Source organism: Mauremys mutica, chromosome 16, assembly GCF_020497125.1.
Source record: "Mauremys mutica isolate MM-2020 ecotype Southern chromosome 16, ASM2049712v1, whole genome shotgun sequence".
NCBI lineage: Eukaryota > Metazoa > Chordata > Testudines > Geoemydidae > Mauremys > Mauremys mutica.
The window spans coordinates 25,438,549-25,458,979 of NC_059087.1; the positions used below are offsets into that span (position 1 = coordinate 25,438,549).

At 41.7% G+C, this 20,431-nt stretch overlaps 1 protein-coding gene across 1 annotated transcript in view; it reads left to right on the forward strand.

Annotated features, from left to right (window-relative positions):
- The window catches only part of MED13L (mediator complex subunit 13L), a 395,410-nt gene that overhangs the window by 188,933 nt on the left and 186,046 nt on the right, over window positions 1-20,431 (forward strand). Inside the window, exons 3-4 of the mRNA XM_044990575.1 lie at window positions 552-636; window positions 14,532-14,615. Of these exons, the coding sequence (XP_044846510.1) occupies window positions 552-636; window positions 14,532-14,615 (169 nt within the window). The remainder of the gene's footprint in view (window positions 1-551; window positions 637-14,531; window positions 14,616-20,431) is intronic.

Here is a 20,431-nt window from a genome sequence, read left to right on the forward strand (position 1 = left end):
TTGTGTACCTAGCAGTGTCAGTGCTATACCACAAAGTATTGAAGCAAGTAAAGCAGGGGTGAATTGTAGACTGACTTGATTAGACAAATATTTTTGATAATTTAAGTAAATTGATTGATAATTAACCTGAGTTTACTGACATAATTGTAAATCCTAAGATGCACACTCCATAGCCGTTTGTTCCAGGGACACGCACTCTGTCTAGACATGTTTGAAGGAGGTATGAAACAGTGATGCCAAGGAGAAATAAAGAATTAAAAAACTGTACTCTACCACATTTCTGATTCATGCTGTAATATTAGTTATATATTGTTTATAAATATTTGTTTGGTTAATACATTTTTCCTAACTTCTTATTTTCTGTCTGTATCTACAAAGCTATAAAGATTGAACCTAAGCTATGTTTACTAATGTATATGGTAACACAAATAGTTTCAAGAAATGAACTACTCTTTAAAAATTCTGATTGCTGGAGTAATTATATGTTTGTTTTAATAGTCTAAACCTCTCCCAACATGGATAACATTCTGACATTTTACATATTTTTACAGTGGTGGAGGAAGGACTGTGGGAGAATGGGCTTTCCTATGAGTGTAGAACATTGCTCTTCAAAGCAATCCACAACCTGCTGGAAAGGTAAGAGAAACTCTTTTCCATTCAAGTGTTTCATTCGGCTACATCAAGCAACACCAAAGATGTTAAGGAACCATTTAGAAAAATTTGCAAAAATCTTTATCCTAAAATATCTCTTTTGGGGCCAAAACCTATCTTGAGAACTGAGCTGAGCACTAGGGAACTGTGCATGGGCAAGCATCTTCAGTTTAGGGCTAAGAATGTCAGTGAATCCACTCTCTGACCACTACTTCAGTCTTTGCTATTTGATCCTACTGTCTGTGCAGCTTTGAGAGGGGAGAAAGGTGGCAATGGCTGGTGGAATCACTTGTCCTGTCCCCTACTCTTCCTTAAAGAGAGACCATATGTGGAACAGAGAACCCCTGTGAACTTGCGTTTTTGAAAATCTGCCCTCTTCACAGTCGAACCAGGCCAGTTCTGATGCATCTGGAAACCTCCACACCTGTGGGGGGCAGGATTTGCCTGATATTGTAGAAACCTGGGACATCTAAATCTTTCAGCATTAAGAAAGCAAGAACTAAGGGTATGGCTACACTACTAGCACTATAGTGTCATAGGTGCAATACTGCAGTGTAGACATTGGCACAATGATGGAAGGGGTGTTTCTGATGCTGCAATAAATCTGCCGCACCCAAGACACAGTATCTAGGTCTTCCGTTGGCCTAGTGGTGTCTACGTTGGCTTAACTGAGTCTCTCAAGGGTGTGAACTTTTCACAGCCCTGACTGGTGAGCTAGGTTGACCTAAGTTTTAAGTGTAAATCAGGCCTAAATATTTGTATGCTATATTCTATTTCTGTCAAAATCCAGCTCTTTAAATTTGACTCAGTACATTTCACAGCAGATAAGCCACATCAAAACACAACAAAACAATTTAGCTGTAGAGAAAGAGGATGGGTGAGGTAATAACTTTTATTAGACCAACTTCTGTTGGTGAGGGAGATGAGCTTTTGAGCTTACACAGAGCTTTAGCTGTAGTAACATGATATATCAGAGAGTTATGTGCAGGGTGTGTGTAGTATTTGCGTTGGTGTTTTGAGTTATTTTTACTTTTGGTTATCTTTTATGTGCTTTAAAATGATTCAGGAAGATCTTTAAGGGTCTGAAAAATTCCAGATCTGGTCGTCTTGTGGTATTTTAGTTCCTAGATAATGGAAATATCAGGAGATGATCTGATACTACATTACTTTGGCCCCATAAATGGCTCCCCAAGGCATTAAGACATGTAAAAAAACCCTCATGATCCAAACAGTAAAGTACTTGACTTTATTCAAGTTTATCCTCACATCACTTTCAGCTTTATTTCGGTTTCACAGGAACCTCCTTACACAGCTGTAATATATGTAAAAGCAGCCATGGGGTGGGGGGAGGAGAGGAATCATTTTGTGCCAGCAGCAGCAGCAATACAAATGTGGTCCATTATTGTAGCTAGCAATATTTAGAAGTGCAAACAAGCACTTTGTCTTTGCTTTTCTTGCCCATCTCATTGCTGCTGCTTTCATTTCTCTAGAGAACTCTGCCCTTGTAAAAGCTGCAGTTGAGTATAACTGTAGTTGTATCTGTTTTTCTACCTCTTTTCTTTCTGGAGAGAAAATCTATGTGGAGGCACAACAGAACAGACACAATCGTCCCTTGATTTGTGGACTGGCATACAAACTATTGGATTCCCATGGTCCTCTGCTAAATTGAAAGGACTGATTTAATTAATTGTGATATAATAATACATTTTGTCATTTAAAACAATAATTGTTTGTGTTATTTGTTCACTTCATAAGATGTACTTTACTACTTTTTTTTTTTTAAACACTTCTCTATACCTGGACAATGAAAATAGACTAGTTAGTTTCATTTCTGTTTCTAACCAGTTTCTAGTCAATTTCTCATGCTCTTGCCCAGCATTGCTGTATTTGAATTGTTAACAATGCAGGAGAATATGTATTTCCTTCCCCCCCCCCTTTCTATTGGAATTAAAAGGGGAAATCTCTCCCACCCTTCTTTTTAATATAAAACCTAAATTTTGACCAGTTTGACCTGGCGTCTGTGTGTAAGTGTAGCCTGGGAAGTAGGAGAGGGAACCCCACTGCAGGCCTCTCCCCCCCAAGCCTGGAGAGGGTGAAGAACCCCTAAGCAGAGGTGAGGCTGGGGACTATAGAGAGGCTGAAGTGAGGAGGGTGAGGGCTGATGGGATGGGGGGGACTGTATTGATGGTGGATTCTGAACAGATGGGGTAAGTGCTGGAAGAGTGAACTGAGGGCAGTAGGGGTCGATGGGATGGGGGTTGAATTGATGAGGCTGAACTGAGTGGGGGCAGAATTGAGGAAGGTTGGATGGGGACAGAACTGATGGGGGACTAGAGAACAGGATTAATTGCTGGACAGGAGCTGGGCAGATGTGGGGTGAGAGCTCCTGCAGCAAGGGCCAAAAATCACCTTATCGGGTATGTGGGCTGTTCAAAAATCAAGAGACTGACCTGAAAACCACAATATAATCTTGTTTTTAGAATGTCGTTATTTTTGGGCCAGTCTCATGGGGGGTCTGACTCGTGATTTTTGATCTTTTGAAGTTGGCAATACTGGAAGCTTGACTTTTAATTTGACAGTGTCCCATTAATACAGGGGTCGGCAGCCTTTCAGAAGTGGTGTGCTGAGTCTTCATTTATTCACTCTAATTGAAGGTTTCGCATGCCAGTAATACATGTTAACGTTTTTAGGTCTCTTTCTATAAGTCTATAATATATAACTAAACTATTGTTGTATGTAAAATAAATAAGGTTTTTAAAATGTTTAAGAAGCTTCATTTAAAATTAAATTAAAATGCAGAGCCCCCTGGACCGGTGGCCAGGACCCGGGCAGTGTGAGTGCCACTGAAAATCAGCTCAAGTGCTGCCTTCGGCACGCATGCCATAGGTTGCCTACCCCTGCTTTAATAAGTTACACGATAGTGTTATAGCTACCATCTTAAGTCTTGTCTATACTAGAGAAGTTTGACAAAAATGTCTACATCAGTTCAGTTGCACAGCTGTTGGCAGTGTGGAGTCCTAGTGCAGGCAGTTCTCCTGCACTCTCAGCTGTTTTCAGCAGTATGTTAATTAGACTTGCTCTGAGCAAGTTTAATTGACACACTGCTGAAAATAGTTGCCAGAGCAAGAGAGCTGTCCACACTTGGGCTCCTAATGGTACTAACACAGGTGTGGCTGAACTGTTGTTAGCAACAGCAGGAACTATTTGTAAAAATTCCCTAGTGTAGGGAAGGCTTTACTTTCTGCATTTCCCTCTTATCCCAATCTTCCCAAAAACTCTCTTGTATACATGCCAGGCTAGGTGGTTAATTTGTGCTGTTCCCTTTATTAAAATTCATACATTAAAAATCTTAGCAGCTGTTCACTGATGCACCTCTGTGGATCTTTAACAACTTGTTGGGGACAGATTTAATTTCTCTCTGCCTTTAAAAAAAAAAAAAAAAAAAAAATCTTTTGCTCTCTGTTTTTAATTGATCTTCTTGGACCTTAGTATATCTGGACTTCCTCTTGTACTTTGTCTCTTCCTTTTTCATATGCTGTTCCTCTGTAATTTGGGTCTCCGAGTTGAGATGCAGCATTGCAGTAGATTTTGCGGGCACTATAAAAATAAGAAGATTTTTTTTTCCTTCTGGTAAATTGACAGATAATTTACTCAAAGTTCACTTATGCCAGTTCCACCAAGCAAATTGCCAGTTCCACCAAGCAAATATATAAGCATACTTGCGAAAGCAATGGATAAAATACCCAATAATGGTAACCATGTTTGAGTACCTGAGAGAGTTACATGTCTGAAGGAAGACTAGATTGAACAAAGAAACGTGTTTTATTTGTTGTTTATGTACAAATCTTTATACAAGAGAGACGCCTTCAGATAATACATGATGGCAGAGCTATTGGGATTCTAGAGCTAAGGTTGTGTTCCGTTCTGAAATTCAGCCTCTTTATTTTATTAAAAACACAGTGTGTCTGTCCTAATTTTTCAGCATATAATCTCTGAGTAAAGATTGAATTGTATGAGAATTTTTTTTTAAAAAGTTAATTCGTTTCCAGGTTCTAATCAATTAAAAATTGTCTCCCAATAAGATGCACATTCCGAGTTTCATAAATTTTCATGACAATTTAGGTTAAAAAACTATAAACAATAGAAAATAAAAATTGTATGTATAATAAGAATTTGGGCTGCCTGGCATTATGTAATTATTTTGTCAAATAAAAAGGGAAGTGTGTTCTTAGTCATAAATTAATCCTTATACGCTGTGGTTAGCTACTGGAGAATTAAATTCATGATGATTGAGTCCTCTATGATGTACCAGTTCTTTGTTAATTGAAGACCGGAAACTCTGTGACACTCTTCAAAGTAACAGCTACTATGTCCGGGATCCTATTATCTGTGAGTCATTCAGCTTAGGTGTACCTGGCCTTCATTAAAGTAATGACCACCAGTGTAGAAGATCTGGGTGTTTTTCAAATTGTTCAGCTCGTTCTGGAGTGGAGCTTGTGAGCCAGCTGAATAGTTTCACAAAGAAGAGGAGCTGCAACAAAGTGCATCAGCTTCAACAAATATCAAGGTCTTCATAAAAATGCTCAACTGATTCAGAAGTAGATACTTTTCTTTGTGATAGGAGCCCATGTGTCAGAGATTCTTGCTTAATTTGGTAACTTCATGCATCATAACTGAATACGTATGCACAGTGATTAGCTAATGGAGAACATGAAAAAAATCATTTTCTTTAAGCACTGCAAAAAGTTTCATTTTTACAAAACTTCAACCAATTCTACTTTTTAACACTTTAGGAGAACAGTGAAATTCTGCCTGTTGTCACTTGCTCCCAGTCATGTGCACTCCATCCAGAACTGCTGGGGCCTAATACAATAAAAAAGAAGAATTAGTATACTATTATATTATTTTCTAGAGCTGTGCAGATGGTAGGGAGGGATGTCTGATCCGTTTATGGTAGTAGGTAGTTTGGAGAAAGGAGTTGCTGGAAGGTTGGCACCCCTGCTGGCATGAATTCATGTTGTGTGTTTTTGTATTGTATGGTAATGATTCTAGTAGTGAGAAATGTATTTCTGGGTGGAACAGGAGAAGGTATGTGGTATTAAATACCTTAACTTTTCACTCACTCAGTTTTGCGTGAGGCATGTTATTACTCCTGAGGGCATTCTGCACCAAAAAATTAAAAATTTTGCACACAATATTTTAAAATTCTGCAAAATTCTGAATGTTTTATACTCCTGCAGATTTCTTTGCTTCCCTGAAGAAAAATGACTTTCTGACAGGGAAGCAAAGGAAAGCTGCATTTATTTATTGACAAAACTAAAATTCAGGATGTTAAAATATAGGGTGCAGATTTTTTAATTTTTTTGGCGCAGAATGCCAAAATGCTCAGGAGTAGTTTTATTTGTCAATAAATAAATGCAGAGGCCTCTAGCATGGCAATGGAGAGCACAGGCCATTGGCTGCATGAAGGTAGGAGATCACCCTGCAGCCTCCCCACCCTCTACCCCAGGGACACGGACTCGGTGGTGAGACTGCACCCAACCCTGACACAGCACAAGGCCTGGGCCTGCCCCAGAAACACCTTGGGGCCCTGCCCTTTGCATCAGGCACACCAGGTGTTGGGCAGGCAGGATCCAAGTGTGGAGGAGCTCAGTGTAGGGGAATCCAGGTGTGGGGTGAGAGGATTCTCTGTGGAACAATCTGGGTGTAGGCAGTTCAGTGGGGGGGTCTAAATTTGGGGGGCTCTGAATGCACAGAGACTTATTGGGGGTGGGGTTCCAGGTGCAGGGGCAATGGGACTCTGCAGGGGCTTCCAGTTGAAAGGTGTTGAGGCTCAGCGGAGCGGTCTGGGTGTGGGGGGCTCAGCAGGGGGGTCTGGATTCTGGGGGAGTGGGTCTTGGTGGGGTGGGGGTCTGGGTGCTGCTAATTGGGGGTCAGTGGCATGGGGGTCTGGGTGTGGGGACTCGGGGTGGTGCAGGGGATGGGGCTTGTCAGGGTTGGGGTATGAGTGCAGGAAGCTCAGTGGGGGGTGGTCTGGGTGCAGGAGTGGGGGTCTGGAGGCAGGAGGCCTGGGGGCAGAGGGCTCCAGGTGCAGGGGTTTGAGGTCCAATGAGGTAGGGTTTGGGTATGGAGGGCTAGAGGGGTTGTTGGGCGTGTCTGGATATGGGACGTCTTGATGCACGGGGGTTGGATGGATGGGGGAGCAGCTCCCCGTACAGTTGACCTCTCCCCTGCAGCTCAGGAGCAATGGGGACAGGAAGCAGGGAAGGGTGCTGAGCTTCCTGCAGCTGGGGGATGTTTCTGGGGGTGGGGTCTGACACAGCCCCAGCCACTCCTTGCTGGGGAAGAGGAAGTCCCGTCCTCTTCTGCGTCCAGCCCAGCCAGGACTAGCAGCTGATGCCAGCTCAGAGTAGGAGCCACTGGCTGGGGTGTCCCCAGCCCTGTGGTGATTTTCCTCTGTCTTGCTGCTCCGGGTTACTGAAATGATGTATCTGCGCAGCTAGAGAGTGGTGTGTGACTGCTCTTGCAGCTTCCCTTTGATTTCCTGTCAGAAAGTCATTTTTCTGCTGGGAAGCAAAGAAATCTGCAGGGGACATGAATTCTGTGCATGCACAGTGGTGCAGCATTTCCCCAGGAGTAATGTTATATATACAACATACAATATAGTCTTTTTTTGTATTAGTGTTATTTGTATTAGTATGGTTCCCAACAACTTTCTATCATGCTATTATTTTTCTGTGCATGTTAGTCATATTTGATTTTACTAATTCAGAAATTTTAATTGTGTTTTGGCATAACATCCAGAATAGTCTCACAAGGATGGTTTTAATGAATTATACTTCTTGAATGGTATTTTACTTTGTGGAGCCTTTTCTTAGTCTTTGTCAACAAACTTGGAAAAAAGGAATTATTATTTGTACTTCTGTTTTAAAAATTCACAAAGATCTGTTTAATTAAAAGGGAACCTCATTTACCACCTTGAACTATTTCTCTGTGTAAGTAAAGCATGGGAGACATATCAATCTATCTTATTTCCAATAGGCTGCATTTGCTGGTGCATGCAGAGTAAGGCACTGCAGTGATTTATCAAAAATAATTTTACTGCAGACACTTCAGAATTTTCAACACACAAAGTTAATTTAATACAGAATAAAATCATTCCATTTTGTTTCTCTTATTGATTGGTGTTATAGTAATTTTGCAGCATGTGGTTGTGCAGAACATTTTAATTTCTTCCAGAGAGTGACTTGCGAGAAAATGTTTTTATCATCTGTCATTTAGTTATTTTTTTCTTCCACGTAGTAGACCTAATACTAATTTCATTTTCATAATGCTCTTGAGGTAGTGTTTGCATGCATGCATTCAGCCCTTCAGTTACTATACAACGTCTAGTGTTAGTTAGCCAGTTCAGAGTCCATTGATTAACAAGATATATAAATAGAACTGAACTAAGAATTTTTTTAATTGCCGTTTTGTATTCCATCATTCTGCTTATAATAATTTTAAACATAGAACTGGATTCCGTTCAGACAAGAGTTAGAAAATTCAAACGTAAAACTTTTCATTGTACCTCCCACTAGTTCTGTTTTGTCTGTAGATAACAACAGATATGATATGTAGGATCCTACACTGTTTTAAGGCAACTTGCAATATCTAGCACAACTTCGTTAGTTAACTACGAAGCTAAATTGGATTCTCTAAGTTTTAAATCTGACTCCTACTGATATTTTTACATAGTCTGTAACTTTTTGGAATAAGTTAATGTATAAGAAATTGATTTTAAAAGTGTAACTTCTTTTGAATTAATTGACAGAACCAGTGAAATCATTTTGTTCAACTGAGACTATAATGACTCCTCTTGGGACTTTTTTTTCCCCCTCAGAGGTCCTTAAAATACAGTTTATTGATACATTATAACTGCTCTTTCAAGGCCAGCATGATCTATTGTCAGTTTTTTACTCAGGGAGTCTTTAATTTATGGGTCTTTCACGTGGTAGGATGTAAGGCAGGGGTGAGCAAACTACGGCCAATGGGAGCTTCGGGGGAGGTACCCACAGGCGAGGGCAGTGCCTGGAGCCCTCTGCCCCACCCCCACCCCCCAGGGGCCACAGGGGCATGGTGCCGGCCATTTCTGGAATGGCATGGGGCCAGGGCAGGCAGGGAGCCTGCCTTAGCCCCTCCGAGTGTCACTGCCACCTCGGAGCTGCTCTGGGTAAGTGGCACTGGGCCAGAGCCCACACCCTGAACCCCTCCCTGCACCCCAACCCCCTGCCCTGAGCCCCCTCCCGCACTCTGCACCCCTTCCTGCACCCCAACTCCCTGCCGAGCCCCTTCTTGCACCCCAGCCCCTTGCCCTGAGCCCCTTCCTGCACCCCAACCCCAACCCCTTGCCCTGAGCCCCTTCCTGCACACCGCACTCCCTTCCGCACCCCAACCTCCTGCCCCAGCCCTACATTCATGGCCCTGCATGCAATTTCCCCACCCCAATGTGGCCCTCGGGCCAAAAAGTTTGCCCACCCCGAATGTAAGGGCTCCTCCTCAGAATGACCATCTAGTGCTGCTTTACTAAACCCTAACCGTCAGATCAGACGCTGTTTCTATAATTTTATATTTCAACTCTTAAAAAATAATCTCTCTAGCCTGAATTTTGTTTGCAGTGTTGTTGTAGAAAATGAAATAAAAATTTTTCTGATTCTATAAAAGGAAAACATCTAATTTTTTTAAAGGATATTGCCCAAGTTTTGACCCCAGGTAGAATCCTTTGGATTCTAAGGATCAGATTTTCAGTCATCATTAAATCCTCTTTGCATCTTGAGGCAGTATGAAGGGGAGCATAACATTTCCTTAATAGCGTAGCTAGGGATTCTCTTTGTACAGAGGAATCCCTGGCTGGCATAGAGCTGCCATAGCCACCTTGTGCTCCAGTGATCTCTGGCCATGTGACCCAAGGGACCACTACTAGCGATCAGATCCGGTATCTACCGTACAGTCCATGCTGATCAGCGCTCCATGCTGGGCAAACAGGAAGTGAAATTCAAAAGTTCGTGGGGCTTTTCCTGTCTACCTGGCCAGTGCATCCGAGTTCAGATTGCTGTCCAGAGCGGTCACAATGGTGCACTGTGGGATAGCGCCCGGAGGCCAATACCATCGAATTGCGGCCACTCTAACCCTAATCCGATATGGCAATATCAATTTCAGCGCTACTCCCCTCGTCGGGGAGGAGTACAGATATCGATATTAAGAGCCCTTTATATCGAAATAAAGGGCTGTGTTGTGTGGACGGGTGCAGGGTTAATTCGGTTTAACGCTGCTAAATTCGGTATAAATACGTAGTGTAGACCAGGCCCTAGATATCCAGGCCCTGACACTGGGATATCTGTGACAAACCAGATCTTATGCCTCCAAAGGTACAGTATACCCCAGTTTACCAGTTTTTCCTTAAATCACCACTCCTATAACACACAGCACTTGTAATAAAATAAAAGCAAGTTTATTTGAGAAGGGAGAGAGATTCCACTAGAAACATGAGTGTGGTGAAAAAAAATGGTTACAATGCAAAACAAAATCATAAAATGTGAACCTTGCTCTCTCTGTATTAATAGTTTCTTTCCCTGTATAATAAAGTAGGTCCCGCCCCCCACTGCTTGCCGGAGTTCAGTCTGTTGCAGAGCTGGCTGGCTTCACAGGAACCAACATCCAATTTTTCATAAGAACAACTTGCGCCTCAAGATGCCTCCTCCATGAAAGGATTTTTCCCTCCTCTGTGTTATACTGAAAGTGAAACAGCCTTTTGTTTCTATTCATGGACAGGGCAAACCCCCTTTCTTACTGTAACATTCCTTTTTTATCTTTAGGAGGTTTCAAATGTTTGCACTTGTGTCTGATGGTTTTCCATTGAAAATCTTGGGGTTGACCAAGGCCAATCAAATGAGCTTTGCATTGCATCACCAGTTGAACAGAGTCGGGTGAATGGGTCATCACTCAGACATATTATCCCCTGGTGGCTAATTTTTACTCCAAGTACATAAAACATACTTTCATTATAAATACATTATTCCTTAATTATTACCTGTACATACATCTCAAGATGATTATGAATCTTGACAAGTTATGCGCTTTCTGTAGATATCTCACGTTACTGTTTATGGATAAATAGCCTGTAAGATGTGTTCGGTGGAGTGTGTGTGTCAGGTTTGAGATGAGAATTCTTTGCAAAGAACAGGGGACTCTTTGCCAAGGAGTCTCTATGTCAAAATTAGATTCCCCAGTTGCTGCTAGGTGATTATACAGCAGTTGTAATCAAGACATTCTTTTTCATCTACCTTTTGCTGAGAAGAAGGGATCACTTTGGCCAGATGTTCCTCTTTCTACTGCAATATATGCCTTTGTAACTGCTAAATTAGATGACTGTGCTGTGTTTTGCATAGGGCTATACCTTAAATGTTAAATCATCATGGAGATTAAAGCAATTGTACCAGATGGTAGTGGTTGGGGTGTGTGTGTGTGTGTAATTTGATTGAAATTTCTATACCAGTAAAAGCTCTACTGTAGACACAGTTATACTAGGCTAAGTGTTTTTGCCACTATAGCTTATTTTGCTCAGGGAACATCTGTACTGGCAAAAATACACTTTTGTCATTGCGCTGGGATTGTTTGCCTGTATAATTATACATGTGTAGCTATACCAGCAAAACGTCTCTAGCATAAACCCTGGCTTAAGTGTACAGTTTTTGCCATAAGCATGACCGAAGTACTTTGCAGTCTGTGCTTGTTTAGTTGCCAGGTTAAGTTTAAGGTGTTGATATAGACCTAATACCTGCCTATTTGTGAAACAGCCTGGCTCCCCATGTCACAGTTCTTGAGCTGAAGTCTCTTTGGTTTAAAAGAGAAGGAACTGTTGTCAGTATGTTCTCCAAGTAGAACCCTAAAGATACACTTTTGGCTTATGGGTCATGCAGCTATTCTAAATTAAGTGTCTGGGCTGAAGCTGCCTCCTTTTGCTTATGTATTGTGCTGCCTAAAGTCTCAGACACTTATTTTAGATTTTCTGCTATTCTCTGTTTGCCTTGGTTGTTCCTTTGTGCCATGGAGGCTGTGCAGAGTGTATTTTCATACGGCAGTATTGCATGAGACCATGTTAGATAGAATCATAGAATATTAGGGTTGGAAGAGACCTCAGGAGGTCATCTAGTTCAACTCCCTGCTCAAAGCAGGACCAACACATGCACTGGAGGGACAGTATGTTACTCCTGGGGGAATTCTGTGCCCAAAATTGCAAAATTCTGTGTATTTTATTTGTCAAAATAATGCAGTATAATCACACCACTTTCATTTATTTTGGTAATTTTTTAAAACTACCATACAGCAAAAAAAATCACAATAACTGTTCAGCATTTCCTAAACACATGAAAATTAAGTTACAAATACTTGGTAACCAATATCCTGCATTCCAGTTATAATCCTGGATTTTCATTAAAATTACATTACTTTTATTTTGGTGTTTGTTGTTCTGCAAAGTAGAATGTCACTTTAAATTGCTCAGACTTTCACACATGAAAGTCATACAGTTTTGCTAATCATTGTCCTGCATTTTTTTTTTAATGGATAAGTAAAATAGATCCTGAGCTGTAATCTAACCCCATTGTGCCTCTCTGGCACAGGAAAAAAAGCAAGAAAGCACATAGACCTTCCTAGCTGAGGATTCGGTTACTGTCATTTACAAAAAGGAGGAGTAGTACTTGTGGTACCTTAGAGACTAACAAATTTATTTGAGCATAAGCTTTCGTGGGCTAAAGCCCACTTCATTGGATGCATGCAGTGGAAAATTCAGCTTTAGCCCATGAAAGCTTATGCTCAAATACATTTCTTAGTCTCTAAGATGCCACAACTACTCCTCGTTCTTTTTGCTGATACAGACTAACACGGCTACCACTCTGAAACCTGTCATTTATAAGGCTCCTTTACGCCACTCTGGCAAGCTAAAGGAGCTTTAATTGATTAAGAATGGGAACAATTAACTAACAATCGGAACATTAGCAGCCTGCCTCCTTAGGCCTGGTCTACCTCGCTGCAACTTTCTCGCTCAGGGGGGTGAAAAAACACACCCCTGAGCTCTGCAAGTTTCAGCGCTGTTATGTGGCAGTGTAGACAGGGCTGGTAGCTACTCCCCTCGTGGAGGTGGGTTTTTTTGTAGTGTTGGGAGAGTGCTCTCCCAGCGCTGGTGCTGCAACTACACAACCAAAGACATGCTCTTAGTTGTTACATTTCTGCTCAGCCTCAGGGATAGTAGAGCCTGCTTCATACAGCCCTTCACCTCTAAATCCAGGATGCAGCAACATTTTGCTGTGGGGAAGCCAAGAAATCTGCAGAAAATATTAATTCTATGCCCCCGCAGGGCCACAGAATTCCCCCAGGAGTAGTGTGTACTTTGGGTACTCTTTAGCCACTGTTGTAGAAGAAAATTAGTGAAAAATTTAAAGTGAAGGAGAGTATAAGACCAGATCTTCCATCTAGCAAATAAAACCTGGGTTAGATATGGAGTGAATTGGGGAAACCCATCTGCTTCTTGGAGGTTGGGTGGGCCATATTTGTTCTTTCAACTTGTCTTGTCCTTAAGCCTTCTCCATACTATAGTTTAAACTCTGCTAGCAACGGATGTGTTTAGACAGATCTCTTCTGAAAAGGCATAACCATTTTTCAGATCTCACCTGGAAAGATATGTTTTCTTCTTTTAAAAATAAATATTGATAGCAGATTTCTATCATGTTTCCTTTGGCCAGTGTATCCAGGCACTTTGTTTTATCCCCCTGCAAACCATGTTTGAACAGCATAATAAAACTGCATAGACTCCCAGCAGGTCCGGCTCCAGGCACCAGTGGAGGAAGCACGTCCATTATTGGGGCGACACAGTCCTGGCGGCTTTTTTTTGCTTCCGCAGTTCGGAGGTCAGAAGTTTGGGGACCTCTATTCTAATTTGTTAGAGTGCGCTGCATGCTTCCTGCATTAAGCTTTTAGAGCCATAGTCTGTGGATTCTGTAGGGAGATAGTGTGCATCTGTTGTGAGCAGAGAAAAACAGGTAATTCAGGGAACTAGGAAAATTCCTGAAGAAACTTGCCATTGTGGAAAGAAAGTGTGTCTTGTTGAGAGAGACCCATTGTTTCGGCCATGTACATTGCTCAAAACAGTAATTATTATATTGTTAGAAATGTAAATATTGCTAGCAACTAACAATATTGTATAGTAGACAGTATAATTTGCTTTAAATTCATGAGTGATATGTCATCATAAGTTTCAAAACCATAATTCATAATAACATGAGTCATGTGAAGGAAAACGGATTCATTAGTAAATTAATGTCATCACTGTTTATTTGTATTCCATTATTGTTCACACTGTGATATGCACATTCTAAACATATGGGAAGACACAGTCCCTACCCTGAAGAGTTTACAGTTTAATGAGAGAAGTAATGTAAAAAGGATGTGGGAGAGGGATATAATCATATAACTTTTTTTTATAAATATCAGCTATCTTTGACTCTGACTTTCTATGAACTTAGTCATTATTCACTGACTAATTCTTATAAGCATTATGGTACAAGAGAGGCTTGAAGTAGAGAATGGTGGATCAGTTCAGGGAGTGTAGAAGCAAGTGCAAAGACTGTGGAGGAGAAGCAGTTAAATACAGAATCAAGACTGGCATTACTGATGGCAGGTGGATTGTGATATGTAGAGACCGAAGCAGGTAAATTGGAAGGGGCAGAGTTGTGGAGAGCTTTGAAGGTGAATGCTAAGAACTTGAATTTAATTTAATGTCTTAAGAATTTACTGAATTAACATTTAAATTGTAATAAGTAATTGATATTTTAATTATTTTGTAGATGCCTGATGGATAAAAACTTCATAAGAATTGGAAAATGGTTCATCAGGCCTTATGAGAAGGATGAGAAGCCTGTTAACAAAAGGTAAGGAAATGCCTTTTAGCAAGTACTATGAGGTCTCTGGAATAATGTCAATGTTATTGTTCAAGTTCTGATAGTGTGCTCGTTTTCTTTAGGTTGTGGTTCCTTCCCTCTGCTCTGCCTGCAATCTCTTTTTTTGGTAAAAGAAGCTTTTTTCTTTCAAGTAGCTGCATGGCGATATTTCAGTAGATGTTGAGATCATGTTAGTTTTGCTAATTTGGGCTGGAAAGTGATGTTTATATAATCTTTCATTTCCACAGATTTTCTCTGGCTTTGAACTGTGTCTGTGTTTTGGTGCCTGTTATAAAGTAGATTTTAGATAGCCATGAACAGGTATTGTTTCCAAAGATTTACTCTAATCCCAAAATTACAGTGGTGTGAAATAAGGTATAGATTTTTAAGTGTATCTGCTTTGAAGAATTGTAGCTTTTGTAACTACTTCAAGATTTGATTTTCACATGATTTACATGCACAAGCCACTTGGCAAGGCTTTACCAGACCTATAGGATTAATTTGTTGCACATGATATATTTGTTTTGTTAGTTTGAGGTATTTTACCCTCTTACACTATTGCTTTCCAACCAGTGATCTTTTACATTCTGATTACAGCATATTATTGCAGCTGGTTGTTTTTGCAAAGGACAGTGTGTTAACAAGGTAGCCTAAAACAATAGTGTTTTGTACCATCTTGTAAGATTAGCACAATAATTAAAGATGTATTTATCTACTTTCCTAAATTGAAAACATTTTGTTCTGGCTTGTGAATTTCTCTCTGAACAGAGAGAAGAACAGTATTAGCATTATTTGTTATTTAGTGGGTTAATGTATGAGCATTTCACCTCTGGAGAACCAAATTTAAAATTCTCACTTAGTGCACAAATGAAATGTACTTGACAGTCTCATGCTATTTCCTGGTGAGCATCGATCCACATCACTAAAGCATCTGGCACAGCTAGCAGTCTCTGATCAAAACTGAATCAGAATTAGAATGGAAAGTGTTATAAATCAGGATTGAGGTGCACTGGCACTCTGAGTGGGGTGTCAGTAGCATGAAGCCTATTAACCCTTAATTACCTATATGCCAATGTTAGGAGCCTGGGTGACAAGAGGAATAGGAGGGTTCGCTCATTTCTGAGCATGAATTTCAGTCTAGTTGGTATTACTGAAACCTGGCGGGATGATTCACAGGTAATGCCATTTTTGACACAGAGTGCCATTCCCCCTTCCCTTTTTCCCTACTCGATGCTTCCTAAACAGGTTATAACCATTTATTTTAACATTCCAATCAATGGTTATAACCTGTTTAGGAATAACTGAGTGGGGAAAAGGGAAGGGGAAATGGCACTCTATGTCAAAATGACATTATCTGTTTGTGAGTCACTGAGAACTTGGAGGAAAATGATCTTGAATGCTTATGGACCAATGTCCTAACTCATAAAGCACAATATGGAGTATTAGGTGGTGGCTGTTAGATACCAATAAATCACACTAGGGAACAGGATGACTGCCTTCTTATGCACCTATCTATAATGTGTAGGAAAACAGAGCTGTGTGATTATGAGGGACATTAATTTGAGTGACACATGCTAGAAGTCTTATGGTGCCAACACTAAAAAAAACCTCATAAATATTGCATCACAACTAAAAATGTATGGTAGCTTAGAAACAAGTGATCATGACCACTTTCAGAAAGCTGAAAACAATTATGAGCCAAATCAGCTGGGATAAAGAATGTAATCATAAAATGTGAGTGATAAACAATTCCCAATTAAGTACACTTTACTATATGCCCTAAAAAGCCAAAATCAAGGAAGAAGGCTGTGTTGGTTAAAAACTGATGTGATTTAACAAATGGAAGGAACGGAAGTTGATAGTGATGAATATAAAACAGACGCTAGGAAATGTAGAAAATTGATAAGGGAAGCATTGGGACACAAGGAAAAATCTATTGCCAGCAGAGTTAAGGACAATAAGAAGATTTTAAAGAATATTAGGAGTAAAAAGAATCTTAACAGTGGTATTGGTCCATTACTAGATGTAAACGGTAGAATTATCAATAATAATGCAGAAAAGGCACATACAGGCAAATAAATATTTTTGTTCTGTATTTGGGGGAAAAACAGATGATGTAGTCATATCATATGATAACACTCTTTCCATTCCAGTAGTATCTTAGGAGGGTATTAAACAGCAGAACAGCAGCTATTAAAGTTAAACATTTTAAAATCAGCAGGTCTGTATAACTTGCATACAAGAGTCTTGAAAAAGCTGGTGAAGGAGCTAGCTGGACCATTAGTGTTGCTTGTCAAGAAGTCTTGGAACACTGGGGAAGTTCCAGAAGTCTGGAAGAAGGGGGACAAAGAGGACCCAGGGAATTATAAACCAGTCAATACCGGCAAAGATACTGGAACGAATTATTAAACTATCACTTTGTAAGTACCTAGAGCAGGCCTGCATAACATGCGGCCCACGGAAGGATTCTAAATTCCGCGCACACGGCACTCTGTGGGCAGCCAAGAGTCCTTTGAATCCCGGCCGCGGCTCCAGCGGCCGGGCTGGGGCTGGGATTAAAAGGGCTCGGGCTCCCCTCAGCAGCAGGAGCTCTGGGCCCTTTGAATCCCTGCCCCAGCCCCGCAAAGCTCCGGGTTCCCCCAGCTGCCGGAGCCCCAGGCCCTTTAATTTGCCTCTGAGGGCTCCCAGCCACCTCTTCAGCTGGAAGCCCCTGGTTGATTTAAAATCAAGTATCACCTTCCCACCCCCAACCTTCCTTTTTGGCCCACAGCTGTTTTGGTGAGGTGGCACTGGGGAAGGAGGATTTGTTTCTGCAGGGCTGAGCGGTGCTGGGGCGGGATGTTTCCGCAGGGCCGGGAGATGCTGGGGGGGGGGGGGGGCGTGTTTCCACGGGACCGGAGGGTTTCGGCCCTCAGCTGTTTTCTTTGGAGTAATGTGGCAGTTGTGCAGGCCTGACCTAGAGAATAATAGAGTTATAAGGAATAGCCAACATTGATTTGTCAAGAACAAATCATGCCAAACCAACCTCATTTCCTTTGGCAGGATTACTGGCCTAGTGATGGGGAAGCAGTAGACATGTTCTGTCTTGGATTTTAGTAAGGCTTCTTACATAGTTGCACATGACATTCTCATAAGCAAACTAGGGAAATGTGGAAGCAGCAAAGAATCCTGTGGCACCTTATAGACTAACAGACGTTTTGCAGCATGAGCTTTCGTGGGTGAATACCCACTTCTTCGGATGCAAGTAGTGGAAATTTCCAGGGGCAGGTTTATATAGGCAAGCAAGAAGCAAGCTAGAGATAACGAGGTTAGTTCAATCAGGGAGGATGAGGCCCTGTTCTAGCAGTTGAGTGACAGACAAGGGAGGAGAAACTGGTTCTGTAGTTGGCAAGCCATTCACAGTCTTTGTTTAATCCTGAGCTGATGGTGTCAAATTTGCAGATGAACTGGAGCTCAGCAGTTTCTCTTTGAAGTCTGGTCCTGAAGTTTTTTTGCTGCAGGATGGCCACCTTAAGATCTGCTATTGTGTGGCCAGGGAGGTTGAAGTGTTCTCCTACAGGTTTTTGTATATTGCCATTCCTAGGGAAATGTGGTGTAGATGTAATTACTATAAGGTGGGTGCACAACTGGTCAAAAAACTGTATTGAAAAAGAAGTTATCAATGGTTCGCTGTCACACTAGGAGGCTGTATCTTGTGGGATCCTTCAGGGGTCACTCTGGGTCTGGTACTATTCAATATTTTCATTAATGACTTGGATAATGAAGTGGAGAACATGCTTATACAATTTGTGGATGATACCAAGATGGGAGGGGTTGCAAGCATTTTGGAGGACAGTATTAGAATTCAAAATGACCTTGACAATTTTGAGACTTGGTCTGAAATCAACAAGATGAAATTCAGTAAACATAAGTACCAGATATTTCACTTAGGAAGGAAAAATCAAATGCACAACTACAAAACAAGAAATAAATGGCTGAGCAGCAGTACTACTAAAAAGACATGGGGGTTATAGCAGGATCACAAATTGAATACGACTCAACAATGTGATGCTGTTGCAGACAAGTCTAATATCATTCTGGGATGTATTAATAGGAGTGTTGTATGTAAAACACAGGGGGTAATTCTCCCAATCTACTCGGCATGTGCAAGACCTCAGCTGGAGTACTGTGTCCGGTTCTGGGCACAGTAGAAAATCTGACTTATGAGGAAAGGTTAAAAAAACTGGGAATCTTTAGTTTTGAGAAAAGAGGACTTATGAGGATAACAGTCTTCAGACATGTTATGGGCTGTTATAAAGAGGACTGTGATCAATTGTTTAGATTAGGAGATTTAGGTTAGATATTAGGAAAAAGCTTTCTAACTCTAAGGGTAGATAAGTTCGGGAATAGGCTTCCAAAGGAGGTTGTGGAATCCCTGTTGTAGGTTTTTAAGAACCGTTAGAATAAACAACTGTCAGGGATGGTCGGGGTTTAAGTTTAGGTTTGTACAGGGAGGCTGGACTTGGTGGCTTCTTGAAGTCCTTTCCAGCCCTACATATATATGGTTCTATAAAAAAGCTAATACTGTGCCAATATGTTAAAAGGGTAAATGGGATGACGTGGGTAATTATAGGCCTGTCAGTCTGACATCGATCCTGGGTAAGATAATGGAGTGGCTGATGTGGGACTCAATTAATAAAGAATTAAAGGACAGTAATATAATTAATGCCAATCAACGTGGGTTTCTGGAAATAGATCCTGTCAAACCAACTTGATATCTTTCTTGGTTGATAAAGGCAATAGTGTTGATTTAACATACCATATATACTCGATCATAAGCCAGTTCGTTTATAAGCCGGTCCCCTCTCCCCCCCAAGATTGATAAGTAAAAATTGAAATTTTTTATGACCCGTTCATAAGCCGACCCTATAATTCAGGGGTCAGCAAACTTTGGCTCCTGGGCCATGAGGATAAGCCGCTGGTGGGCCGAGATGGTTTCTTTACCTCGAGAGTCTGCAGGCACGGAGGTAAACCTAAGTAAACAAAGTGTCCTGGCGTGCCAACTGCTTACCCTGATGGTTCGGGACAGCAACTGGTGGGGAAATTTTTTGGCGGAGAAAAGCTGGGGGTCAGGGGAGTAACCCCTGTGACTACCCTCCACATGACCCCACCCCTAGCCCGGGACCCCCACACTCTCCCCATCCCATCCTTTCCCACCTTATCTGGGGAGGGCCAGGGGAGGATGTCTCTGGCATGGCTGGAGTTGCTCTGGCAGGCTGGGCAGCGCGTCCGCAGCCTGCTCCAGCGGGCCAGACTGGGCGGTGCGGCCGCAGCATGCTCCAGCGAACTGGGCCGGGCGGCATGGCTGCAGTGTGCTCCGGCACCCGGGTGGCACAGCCACAGCCTGCTCTGGGGGGCGGGGCCGAGTGGCATGTGTGCAGCCTGCCAGCCCTGGAGATGCAACTACTTCAGAGGCTGGGGGGAGAGCAGTGTGGCCAGAAGCGGAGAGACTTGGGCCATGCCTCTTCCCTTCTGGCTGTGCTGCTTCTCCTTCTTCCCTCTGTTGTGGGGAGGGGCTGTATCCCACCTCTTCCTCTCTATACCCGTTCATAAGCCAACCCCCTTCTCTGGTGCTTCCCTTTTTTACTAAAAAAAAGAAAAATTGGCTTATGAATGAATAATGGTACTTAGCCTTCAGTAAGGCATTTGACTTGGTATCATATGACATTTTGATTAAAAAACTAGAATGGTATAAAATTAACATAGCACACATTAATTGGATTAAAAGCTGTCTAATTGATTAGTCTCAAAATTTAATTGTAAATGGG